The 14052-nt window shown below is 29.7% G+C and overlaps 1 protein-coding gene across 2 annotated transcripts; it reads left to right on the forward strand.

Moving 5' to 3' along the window:
* The first annotated feature begins 456 nt into the window (after positions 1 to 456).
* LOC118033714 (histone-lysine N-methyltransferase ATXR6) lies at positions 457 to 3306 on the forward strand. 2 transcript variants are annotated; one of them, XM_073403738.1, is made up of 6 exons: positions 457 to 791; positions 1142 to 1222; positions 1308 to 1537; positions 2063 to 2163; positions 2269 to 2481; positions 3010 to 3306. In XM_073403738.1, the coding sequence occupies exons 1-6, from the start codon at positions 551 to 553 to the stop codon at positions 3044 to 3046; spliced, it is 903 nt and encodes a 300-aa protein (XP_073259839.1). In that variant the 5' UTR covers positions 457 to 550; the 3' UTR covers positions 3047 to 3306. The 2 variants fall into 2 exon arrangements, with proteins under 2 accessions (XP_073259839.1, XP_034894700.1); XM_035038809.2 differs by having other exon boundaries at positions 460 to 791; positions 3005 to 3306.
* Positions 3307 to 14052: the final 10746 nt, after the last annotated feature.

Consider the following 14052-nt stretch of genomic DNA (forward strand, 5'->3'; position numbering starts at 1 on the left):
AATTAGATATTTAGATATCGTTTAGTATTATAATAGTTTTTATTTTTGTCTATTAACAGATAAAATATTATTTGATTAGATAAATAAATAATTTATATTTTTTATATTAGGTTTTATATAAAATTTCTTTTAAAACCTTGATTTTTTATAAGGTAAGATAATATATTTTTTATTCATGAAAACATTTTACTTATTTTTAATTCTTTTTCAAACTAAAAATAAAAATATTTTTTAATTTATTTTTTAAAAAAATTATAAAAATTACTATAATATCAAACACACCCTTAAAATTATTATAATATCAAACATATTTTTTTTAAAAAAAATTACAAACTAAGTATCTTTACAAATAATTTTCCTGTACTGGGCCTAATAACGCAAAACAAGGAAAACCCAATCCTCAAAAACCCCTTAGGCTCCAAAACAGAAAACCTCACCCGCGCGCCAAAACTCCATTTCCCGCGAAATCAAAAAAACCCGCCAAACACTCTCAGTGTCTCCGAACTCCACCCTTAAAAAACCCACATGAAAACCCTCCTCGACAGCAAAAATGGCGCTGAGAAGCAAGAGAAGTCAAGCTCCAAAGCCAATATCTAGATCCAAAGCTGCTGCTGCTGATTACAGTGATGTTTACTGTGAAAAATGTGGGTCAGGAGAGTCACCAGGAGAGCTACTTCTTTGTGATAAATGTGATAAAGGGTTTCATTTGTTTTGCTTGAGACCTATTCTTGTTGCTGTTCCTAAAGGGTCTTGGTTTTGTCCTTCTTGTTCCAAGCAAAAGATGCCCAATTGTAAGTTCATTCCTTTTTTTAAAAAAAAATGTCCTTTTTTAGCTTTTTTATGGGGTTTTGTTGTTGATTTTTTGGTTTTGTGAAATGGGGTTGGTGGATTTTTTTTATTTAAACTTAATTTTTAAGGGATTGATTCGTGGGGTTTTTCTGTGGAACTGGATTGAAAATTGTTAACTGGGAAGGAAAAGAAAAAAAAGGGATGATAGAAAAAAATTAGGAAGTGAAAATTGCAAATGTGTTGCATTTGATAATCTTGGAATTGTTAGTCTCTTAGTAATATTAATTGCGAAAATTAATCTTTTTTGGTTTATTTTGTCTCAAATTATTGAATTTGTTTTTTTAATGAGCAGCATTTCCTCTTGTTCAAACGAAAATCATTGATTTCTTCCGCATTCAACGGTCCACAGAATCGATTCAGAAGCTAAGTCAAGGTAAACAAAAAATATGGGGTTTATGTGCTTTGTGTTTTGATTCATGGGATGGTGTTAGTTACCGTGTTTCCTGTCCTGTTTTTAGATATTCAGAAGAAGCGAAAGCGGTCTAGTAGTTTAGTGGTGTCGAAGAAGAGGAGGAAGCTGTTGCCATTTAGTCCGAGTGAAGATCCTGAAAAGAGACTAGAGCAAATGAGATCACTAGCAACAGCATTGACAGCCTCAGGGACGGAGTTCAGCAATGAACTAACCTACCGGCCAGGCATGGCACCGAGGTCTGTGAATCAGCCAGCTCTTGAGAAGGGAGGAATGCAGGTAAAAAATGGGAAAGCAATTGTTTTAAATTAAAACATAAAAAGATAGACATATTTCAGTGCTTGCCTTGTGAATTCGTTAACATTAGGGACATGGCAGTGCAGTGGTTTTGATGTTTAAGTCTGATTTATGGCTTTAATATCAACAGATATATAGGCCACCTTGTATTGTATATTGCTTGCATTTGACAAGAGAGGCCCCGTTTTGAAATGTCAATGGTTGTGGTTATCTAGATTGTTGTGATGATTGCAGCTTTTTAAGGATGACTTTACTGGCTTCTAGTTACCTGTATCTGCTCTTCTGCAGCTGAGCTGAAATTACTATTTTATAGATTTGTAGGCGCACATGTATACGAATTGGGCAATAGTCTCAAGGATTTTCCTTATTTTTTTTCTACTTTAGAAGTATAGATTGAAGGGGGAGTAACTGTTTCTAATTTTGATTGATGTGTACTGTTGGCTAGTTAGCTGTTTAGTGATTCATAGAGTCCACGTTTATTGAAATTCAAGTATGATTACTGTACAGGTCTTGTCAAAAGAAGATGCTGAAACCTTAAATTTGTGCAAAAGGATGATGAATAGAGGTGAATGGCCTCCTCTCATGGTTGTTTTTGATCCCAAGGAAGGGTATGTATATATAGTTTCCGACCTTTCAAGATTAAATATGTTTTGTTCTCGTTGTGGTTAGTAAATTTGGATCAGTGGTTCAGTATACCTGTTTGATTGTAACAGGTTCACAGTAGAGGCAGATAGATCCATAAAAGATTTAACGATTATAACTGAGTATGTTGGAGATGTTGATTACTTGAAGAACCGGGAAAATGATGATGGTGATAGCATGATGACGTTGCTTCATGCTGATAATCCTTCACAAAGCCTTGTCATATGTCCTGACATGCGTGGGAATATAGCTCGATTTATCAATGGTATCAACAATCATACACAGTAAGTTCATCCTCAACATTGAACTTCTGCTTTAGGCCATGTAAATAAAAGCCTCTGGCAAATCCTTTGGAATTAAAAATTGACGTTACAAGGCTAACCTGTAAGTTAGGCAGACTGCGTGGCATATGGAGTTAATTTCTGATGCATTTGGCACATAGTGGTTATAACACTTTGCATCAATCTGCTGTGCATTTCACTTGATCGTATATCATGGCTGGAGGTGCCATGAGAGTGTAATCATAGAGAACACACAACATATAATTGAGTTAATTAGGAATGTCTCTCAACTCTAGCTCCTTCATTTTGCAAAACACTGAAATAAGTCAGTATAAATGCATGAACACAATGTCTTTCAAGTATGCCAGTTTACTTTTTTTCCTTGGGACATTTGCAATCTTGCAGGAGGCCTTTCTGTTGCAAACAATCCTAGTCTTGCATTTTCCATTTAATTTTTGTCAGATTGGATTTTGAAAACAGTTATACCTTTGGTCCACTCTTATAAGAACCTTATCCTTCGATGCAGAGAAGGGAGAAAGAAGCAGAATCTAAAATGTGTGAGGTATGATGTAAATGGTGAATGCCGGGTTTTGCTGATAGCCAACAGGGATATATCAAAGGGAGAGAGATTATATTATGACTACAACGGATATGAACATGAATACCCAACAGAGCATTTTGTTTAAATTCCTTTCTATTTGATTTTGAAGTAAGTTAACAGTCATCGACTAACAAGCTAGTCAGATGTTGTAGTCCTTCCATACATCAGTGAATTATGTAATCATTGAAGAAAGAAATGTGAAAAGGTTCCAACTTTTGCAACAAGAATGTCTAAGCTCTTGTACATTATTTTTGAAGTATCTATAGCAAGCAAGTCTTGCCTTGCCTGGAGTGAAAGACAGCCAGGGTAATGCTGCTATTACCATGAGACATTCTGTATGTAGCATCATTCTTAAAAACAGGACACGAGCAAATTGTTTCGTCCTTTGATCCACATAGTTGGAGAACACAAGGTTCTGTAAGACAGGAGATTATTTTAGAAGGACAAACCTGAGATGCCATCTAAAATACGAGTGCTGCAGATTAAAACCCAACATATAAGCAGCTTGAGATGCCACCATGCTAATAGCTAGGGACTGCTCAATCATTGGATTAAAAAAACTTTTCTGAGCCTCCACAGCTAGTCTTTCAGAGCTGGTAACTACACATCTGACTCCCATAATGCTAATTCTACCTACTGCTTTGCACCTCTAATAACCCTAGAACGTACTTCAAGGCCAAAAAGTTCAGCATTTCAAGAGTTTTATCTTTACCATGAGTCTATTGGCACCTCATACACAATCGATTCCCTCTCAACCAACCGACAGCAAAGTAGTTACCGGAAAACCTTCCATATGGAAATATTCGTACAGCGCTCACATTCAATGCTCTGTAATCAATATAATAATGGCGATTGACAGTGAAGTTCTTGTAATACTAGTACTAAGTTGTACAGAAGCAGCCAGCATTGTCAGTCCAGAACACAACATGTCCACACACTTTCCTGCAAAACCCAGTGAAATACACAACTCAAGAGTGATCCAAAATTAGGGTCTGCCATGATCATAGTAGCTGGCAAAAACTATTTCTTACGTAGAGAGAGGGAGGTAGGAAAAATGGGCAAGCCCCTCAGATTTGAACCGATGCACCCCCTCGATTGTGGCCCTACACTCACACTACATCCAGAAAATATGTGAGACTGCATCAGATCATGGATCAGATGCACCCCCACAATTGTGGTCCAATGAACCAAAAATTAGTACTTTTTCTCTGCGTGTTACTGTAAGGTGTTGAGGTCAAGCCAAGCAAACATACATGTTACCAGAGATTCTCATCAGAACTCAGATCCCAAGAGAGGGCTTATAGGTTTTACTGTCCTAACAGAAACGGTAGTGCTCATACATCCAATAAAGATAAATTGCTTGGCTAGTTGTCCATGATGGTCTACAGCGTCATATTTCTTTCGTTTTCAGCTAATCTTTCTAGTAGAACATGTTAAAACAATTTGGATCTACAGCAGTATGTTTTTCATTAGCCACACTTCCTTGACACCGTAGCAATTTCCAAATAATCTTTTGCAAGCTTCTAGGTCAGTATAATACGTTGTTGATCAAGCTATCATCCCCTTACATGTGTTAGAGAATAATATAAATTATATTTTAGAATCTCACCTAACAGTTTAAGTTTTTGAATTGAGATAGTTCTTTGACATGGTATCAAAGTCTTGATGACCAAGTGGCCACGAGTTCGAATCTCAGCATCCTCATTTATTTGATAAAAATTAAGCACAAGTTAATGTAGGTTTGTGCAAGTTTCAAGTCTAAAGGGCTTTCATTTGAGAGGATGTGTTAAAAAATAATATAAATCATATTCTGGAATCTCATCTAACATTTTAATCTTTTAAATTGAGATGGTTATTTGACAATATAGATAAGACTCAACAGCTAGACTCCGTCTAGCTAGGCTAGTACTAGTTGATAGTTCTAGCTTTAACTATGCATGGTACCAAGGATATGAGAAGAGCTATAAATCTTGATCGCGCCACAAATTAAAGTTTCAAGAAAAAAAGATGGGAAATTCAATTTGCGTTAATTAGAATATATTATAATTCTCTCAAAACATTACATCAGCTTGATTTAAGCTCGTAACTCATCTTTAGGAATCACTGATTGATTCTTTTGTAGCACATTTAGGCTTATATTTATAGCTATATATATAATCCTTCACTATATAAACCTTCACAATTACGACGTAAAATTACAAACAAGTTTAACTTTGTAATATAACAAGTTTAATTATTCAAGATATTGATATGATGTATGAAAAAAGATGTAATATAAGTAGAATCAATAAATTAAAAGTTAGAAATTATATTTTTTATTAAATCAAAATTTTAACTCAAATTTATAATTATTATGAGCTTTCAAAAGTTACAAGAAAAATTAAATTAATTTGCAAAAGTCATACCAAATAGAATCATAGTCTCTTATGGTTATTCGTTCTCTTGTAGTTTCTTTTTATTATTCTATTTTTTTTATTATTTTTAATCATCTGTAAGGCTAATTTAGTGTTTTTAAGATAAATTTAGGTGCAAAAAATATAAGTACATAAAAATAATGCACGAGATAAGAGTGCTATAAAAGAATCTTTACATCTAAAAATTTAAGCTTTTAGAAGAGAATTCAAGAATAATTTTATATTATTTTGTAATATATCATTTCAAGTAAAAAAATTTTAAACTTGAAATTTATACAGGTTTATATTATGATTGTGTTTAATTTTTATTAATTAGAATGAGAATTGTGAGATTTGAACTTGTGATTATTTAATCAATAAAATTTTAATATTATATCAAAAAATATTCTTATTTAAAAATTTAAATTATTAAATAAAATTTTAAAAATAATTTTATATTATTTTCTCAACGTGTAGGTACACTAACAATACACGGAGTACCCTTATCCAACTCTCAGTTCACTGAATTTGTTATTGCCTTTCAGTTTCAGGGGGGGGGGGGTAAAGTTTAAAGTCCCGGCATGCCTATTTTTCATTAAAGATAGAACTGGGCAGTGGGTACCCATAGTAATAAGAATTATTCAGGGAAATGCAACCATCAAAGACCCACCTCTCTAGCTTGTTTGGTGGAGAACTGTCTGCTACACAACCTTTTACCCTCAGGGTTCAACATGCATAAATCCAGCCATAGGAATATGGATGATATTTTTTAAACAACTATATGAAATTATAAGTAGGTGAAATTTAAGATATAATTTATATAATTTTTTATTATATTTATTTAAGTAAAAGTTATTTGAGTTTAAAAATTTATATAAGTTAATTTATTATATTTTATGTTTAATTTTTATCAAATAGAATAAAAATAATAGAGATTCAAACTCGTGTTCATTTGAACAATAAAAATTAATACTATGAGTCAAAGAATCATTTCAATTTAAAAATTTAATTACTAGATAAGATTTTAAAATATAATTTATATAATTTTTTATAATATTAAACCCATAAGCACGAATATCATTATTACAATCATATTTCCCACTTTCATTTTGAAAATATCACATGGATCTTTTGCTTTATGAAAATTGTTGGTCTTTTTTGTCCAAGACGGCTAACTTGGGCATGCAATACATGGATCTAAGTTTTTCATTATTCTCTTTTATCTAACCTATGACCATAATCATGAACTTCAAATCTACATCTAGGTTATGTTTGGTTAATAGTTTATAATAGAAAAAATAAATACATAAGAGATAAAAATATTTTGATTGAAAGGATGGGACAAGAATATAAAATAAATATATTTTTAAAATAGTTTTGAAGTTAATTTATAACCTTTTAAAATAGAAAAGACAAAAAAAATATGTTTCCTTCATTTTCATTATTTTTTTCTCAAAATAATAAGTAAACATTAAAGAGAATTGAGGTCTGTATAGGAAATCAGTACTTTCCATCTCAGGGGAGGTTATGCCCACACTAGACTCACATGCAAGCTAGATCTATATATATATAATGAGTTCATGACCACTCCTTGCAATCTAACTTACTTTGTGCTGGAAGATGAACGAATTTAGAAATCTAAATGGCTTATAGGCTTGGCTTCATGTATGCCTCCTAGGAATTAAGATAATAGATGCTATGATAGGTTTCTTGCAATAAAGAGATGATGATAAGGATTTCTTGTTTTATTCCCAAATTAATTAGCAGAAGGATACGTATATTATAATGTCATTAATTATGGGAAAACAGAAAAAAAAAGTAGAGAAAATTTATAGAAAAAAAATACAGGTGGAATAAATATCCCTAATTAATTAAAATTTTAAAATTCCAAACATATATGTATAATTTATTTATACCACTCTCATATCATTAACAATAAGCTTAGCTAGCTTGGGTGATCACATGAATTGACAAAATTAACTTTCTCGTGGATATTGAAGACTCATGTATGACAAATACGTTTATTTTTTGCATTATCATTTCTAGTTTGAGTTTAATTACAAAAGTATGGTATGGATTGTATGAAAATCAAATCATAAGTTAATGTTTGGTTAATATCTCAAGATAAAATATATAGATAATGATAAAGAAAGAACATGTTTCATTGTGTTTTCTGTTTTGAAAATATAAAAATTTATTTTAAAAATATATTTATTTTATTTCTTTGTTTTTATCTTTATCTTTATTTCTTCAACTAAATATTTGTTTTTATCTCTTTTATATATTTATCCCTATATTCTTGGACATTAACTAGGGGTGAGTATAAAAATAAAAAAAAATTAATTAAACCGAAAAAAACTGAAAAAAAAATAAAAAAAAAAAATAAACTGTGAAGAAAAATCGATTAAATTTTTTTTAAAAAACCGACCGGTTCAGTTTTATAAGCCTGAAACCAAAAAAATTAACCGAACCCAAATTAATAATAAAAAAAAACTAGAAAAAAAACCAAGCCAAAACCGAGCCAAACCGATTTGAATCGGTTTTTATTCTAAAAAATCAAATCAAACCAAAACCAGTCAGTTTAAACTGATTTTGGTTTTTTAAAAAATAAAAATTCATTTTAGTTGTCTTTTTTATATAAAAATCAAACCAAACTGAAAATAATCACCCTTGACATTAACCACAACCAACCTAAAGAAGTTTTTTCCATGTTAAGTATATGCAACTGATCATGTTACAATCGTAATTAGAAAACAATTCATAGTAGATGATTGTAAATTATCATGATTAACAAGCTATCATTCTAGAAGAACATATTTAATGTTGCTAATCAAAGGATTACTATCTATAAGAGCCAAATAATTAATAGTATCAAACATATATTAGGTGAGACTACTTCAGTTGTCGGCCATAACCCATTACTCCTGTTAATGAAGAGACTTATTGGAATCAAAATGATTGAGATTTACATTGTTAAAAAAAAAAAAAATCAACGAGGGCACCTACTTATGTCTTTATTTAATCATGTCGGCGTCCATAATTAGCAAGTAACTTACTAAGGAGCCATTCATGCGACCACATAACCTCCATAAGTGACCTAATTTTACGAGGACACAGAGAGAGAGGTGCATCCTCTCTGCCCTAAAACCCCTAAAGCTCAAACCTCTAACCTTTCTAGCCAACTCTGTGGACGAAGCACCAAAAAATAGAAGGGATAGAGTAAAAATACAAATTAAATGGTTGACAAAACAAGAATCCGTGTGATGATCAGACCCACGATCTCAAACCTTGGGATCTTCGTGTAATGTCAAAGATCAATTTCATTTTATTTTTATCGAAGAAGAAACATTACAAGTCAACTATTAGGAGAATCTGGTGCTGTTTCTCAACAACAAGAACAAACCACCCATGCAATACCATGAACTATATGGACATTATCGAGGCTACAATCTTGGGGTTGTGCGTGTGTTTTTCCCAGAGAATGATTTGTTGCTTAAGGAGAAGGCAAATTGATGAATTAAATCATGGCCACCTACAAGTAATGCCTTAGAGTTTTACAACTCATACTCATCATGCATATGGATCATCGCATCTTGGTGTCCAAACTAAAGAAAAACAAAAAAGAAAAGAGAAATCCCATATTCCCAATTTTGGTTATGCATGTTATTGCTAGCTTACCACTTGCTTACCCTAATATTTGTAGTTTGAACTTTTTATAAAGAAAAAAAATAAAGTAATTTTAATTGATTTGGATTAACTTTTTAACTCATGACACGAGTAATAAGTTAATTAAAAAAAAATTATTTTAATCGATTTTAATTAACTTTCCTAACCCATATGAGTAATAAGTTGATCTGAGCTTAATGATTATGTTTATACTTTCAAGAATTTTAACTTGTCAGGCAATGATTTGTCAAAATTCATTTTTTTTTATAATATCAATCCTTTCAAAAATCAAATCACTGAATTTTATAGAAAGAAGCAACAAAAATAATGTTAATCACCGTATAAGAGAATTGCAAGCATACATGCATCATCAAATGCGTTGACAATGTTAACTAGCAAATTAATAACATGAAAAAATAAGTTAGAAAAACCATTATAATCAATTTATGGACGACAAGGCCTTTAGATTTTGCATGTGGAGCTAATTATTGCAAGCCCCACTCAATTAAGCAATCAAACCTGGCTTGTGTATACCACGCATGAACACGTTTGTCTCTCATTGAGTATGACCTTATGTACTTGCCAAAGCACAGAAATTAATTTGTAAATGAAAAGTTGGGTGTAGAATTATAAACATTGTATTATTACTTGTCTTAATAACAAGCCAAACCTAATTAATCAGCTTAACTTCAAACATAATCATTAATAAAAATATATAATATCAACACATCAAAATAATTTAACATAGTATAAATTTTTAAAAAAAAAAAAAGATGTAAAGAGTTTAATTCTGATCTTCATTAAATTTTTAAATTTTTAAATTTGAGTCATGAAATTAGTATTTAATAAAATTAATTTTTTAATATATATATATATATCAAACTAATAATATTAATAGGAAAGTTGTAATAAAATATATGCACTCCCCTTCATGTTAAACAACAAGAAAAAAAAAAAAAACCATAATTAATTTTGCCCAATGCATGTCATGTCCAGCTTTAAACAAAGTAATAATAAATCAACCTCTCTTGTACATCAAAACAATGACCAAACTAATTTCCAGGGAACAATGATGTGGTCGATTGATCTCCAAAGTAGGAAGAACAATCATGCTGAAGGTTGATCACCAAACCTTGAAGTAAATTGTTTGGTCACGGGGAAACAAGCATGAGTTTTGCCTTTTGACTTATTAGGGTTTTGTTCTGCTCTAACGAGACATAAACCTATAAAAAGTCGACTTAATTAGCACCAACTTAACCTGTGATTTTGCTCTTACAATTACCCTATAATTAAAGTTTTTCTTTAATTTAGCTAGGTACACCTTTTTAGCATCATCATTCATTTACTCTTTTACTATATTCATTAAACCCGACAAAAGCTCAAATCATGAGTGAAATGAATTAACCTGGTCGACATGACATGCAAAATTTATTTTAATTTTTTAAAATAAAATTAAAATAATATTATTTATAAAAAATAAACTGAATTTTAATTAGGTTATAGATTAATCTATTAAGTATTTGTTTTTCTAACTTGGTTGAATTAGGTTTAATAAGAATGATTCTTGCCCTCGATAATTGGTATATATAATATGCATCAACACCTTTAGTTAAATTATTGGTGGGAAAGACCTCATATTAAAATCAATTTAATATTCCAACAGAATTATTTCCATTGGATGGGGTCCCACATGGGATCCACACACCCAACTAGAAAAAGTAATCACATTGGTGAATAATTAATTATGAGAAGTTGATAAAATTATATGAACTAATTATTTGATTTCCTATTTTTTCTTTCCTAATGATGGCAATTCACTTTTATTAGAGTTGATAGGAGAAAAGACGACTCAAATCCAATTACAAGCTCACTGGCATTGGATTTTTTTTTATGCATAATTTTTAATTTTTCCAAATATTAAAAAAAGAGAGATTTGGAATTAATCAAAGAAGAGCAAAAGTAGAAAAAAGTTAATTTGCATATAAAATTTTAATCTCCAAAATATATTGTTACTTTTGATTAAAAATTTGGTACCACTCTCTTGCTTATACGACTCCATATATAATTTGTTTTACTTTGTCTATAAATTTACTTGTGAAAAATCAACGAGATAATAACGTGGTAAACTATAAAATATTGTAGTGAAAATTAGTAGCCAAAAAAAAAAAAAAATTTCCCTTGTTATTATTATCATTAGACAGCATCCTAACTAATGAGGGGGAGTCACCTTAAATTTAAAAGATCTTAATTTTAATTTTTGTTTAATTTTTAAATTAAATTATGTAGAAATTAATCCGACCTTAAAAGATTGAGTATATCTTTCAAAAAAAAAAAAAAACAAACTAGACTTGCTCTAATCAACTTGCAACTTAGAGTTATGAACTTATTTTATGCTGAATTATTTTTATTTTATTATATAATAAAAAATATAAATAATTAATTTATAATAATTAAATAATTAAATAATAAAATTAAAAATAAATTTAATATTAAAAAAAAAAAAAATAAAAACAATTGCATAACAAAAAAGCCAAATGGCCAGTAAAAAACCATGTGCTTGACAAAAATGCCCATGCACGTGGGCATAAGAGAGGCTGCAAACTTAAGCACTTTTTTTTTTTTTTGCTTTTTAAGAAGAGATAAACAACTTGTCGTCCACTTTTCTTTTTTTAAGAAAAAACAAACACATAGACAACAAGTTGCCTGTCATCCATAGAATGAAAAAAAAAAATTCCATTATGAATCAAACTCTTTGTTGATCGGACAAAAGGTAACAATAATTCAATGAGAGAACAAAACAACCTCATCAAACTCTTCAGCTTCTTGATTGCCATTAATAGGTAACAATAATTCTTTGTTGATCGGACAATCTAGCTACCATGAGAACAAAACAACCTAGACAACTTTTAATAAATCAAGGAAAGAACAAGATTCTATTTTTATTATTTATCATGCTTGTAAGCATTTTTATTTATCATCAAAAATTTTCTTTTACTTTGACGTAAAATTCCCTATGATGTCAATACTTCAAAAGAATATCAAATGCTCAAAAACTTTATGGATAGAAAATATAAAATTTTCAAGTATTTATGGGTGAGAAACCAAAAGGATGGGCAAGAAAGAATATCCCAGTTGAGGAGGGAGAAAGGAATGGTTTATATTTAGCTAAATTACTAGGTAATTTACATGCGTTACCCGGGGTTAGATTAAGTTTTTTAAAAATATTAAAAATTTATTCAGTCTTTAAAAAGAAAAAGAAAATTACGTAGAAATTGACATGATATGACGTTATCAATTTGATGTGTTTAAGAGTAACCTACACAACCAGAAAAAAAACATGGTTTGATTAAAAAAATCAAGATGATATTTTTAAAAAAATAAAATTTGAGATTACAACATATTAGATAGATTCAGATCAACTTAGGTTAGCATGTAAGATTCACAACCCATATCATGAGACTGTGATAACCTCGTATAAAGCAAAGTAAAAAAAATATTTTGAAATTTAATTCTTAATTAACCCAATATTAAAGAATTAAATTGAAAAAATCAATTAAAAATGACTAAAAAAAATAACCGAGTCAACTTGAGTTAACCTATCAAACTTGGGTCATGAGATTGAGATAACCCAATAAAAAGCAAATCAAAACAAATTATGAAGCTCATTTTCCGATCAATTTAATGTTGAATGGTAAAATTAAAAAAAAAATTTAATTAACAAAATAAAAGACTTAAGCTTCATAATTTTTTTTATAAGATTATCACAGTCTCATGATTCAGATCATAGATTTTACGAATTAATCTTGTTGAATCATGTTGTTTTTAGTTTTTTTTGTAATTGATTTTTTAAAAATTTTATCATTATATATTTAATTTGATTGAGAATTAAACTTAATGATTTTTTTTAAAAAAAAAATTATCTTAATCTCATGACTTAAATCAATTCGAATTAATCTACCTCCTTTTTCATAGAAAAAAAAGATCTATAACCACTCCATCATGGTGATTCATTTTATCACAGTAGAGTCCAAGAAGAAATTCATACATATTATTGATATTATTTGAACCTTTGATAAAATATCCCACTATTCATTTGAATTCATTGTTTGAATTCAACAAATGTAAGTGACTTGTGTATACCATGCGTAAACACCTTTGTCTCTCATTGAGTATGACCTTGTGTACTTGCTACGCACAGAAAGTTGTCAAAGAAAAGGTTGGTGTAGAATTAGCTGGAACATTCTAGTATTAGTGTCTTCTTGTCTTTAATATAAGGCAAACACATAATCATTAATCTTTTTTTCCACTTCAATAAGTATATAATATCAATATATCAAGTGATTGATATCAATACATCAATCTTTTTTAAAGTGTGCTTTGGCCTCGTCGCCGATTATTTTTATGTTTGTAATTGTATTTGGATGCATTTTAAAAGGGTATTTGATTTGAAAAAATATCAAATTAATTTTTTTAATGTTTTTTTGATGATTTTAATATTAAAAATAAAAAAATAAAAAAATATTTTGATGTATTTTTAAATGAAAAATATTTTTAAAGAGCACTCTTCATCACAATACTTGTGGAATACAAGGAGCTTTATTCCCTTGATTAACCTTTTAAATTAAAAATTTTAAATTAGTATTTAGTAAAATTTATTTTTAAAATATATCAAACTAATATAAAGAATACATTCTTATAAATGTTCAAATAAATCTAATTTTTTTTTATTAATATGGATGTTCTGGCCAGCTTGCGTGCATCTTCGACTAATTTTACAGGCCTTGAAATTTTTGAGGCTCGAACTAGTAATCTTTAAAAAATAAATTTAGAATATAACTAGTTGAGAAAGACCCCTCAAAATTAAATAATATGAAAGTCATGTCATAAGGTGTTTTTTCACAATTCAATAAACCT

This window comes from Populus alba, chromosome 12, assembly GCF_005239225.2.
Source record: "Populus alba chromosome 12, ASM523922v2, whole genome shotgun sequence".
Taxonomy (NCBI): domain Eukaryota; kingdom Viridiplantae; phylum Streptophyta; class Magnoliopsida; order Malpighiales; family Salicaceae; genus Populus; species Populus alba.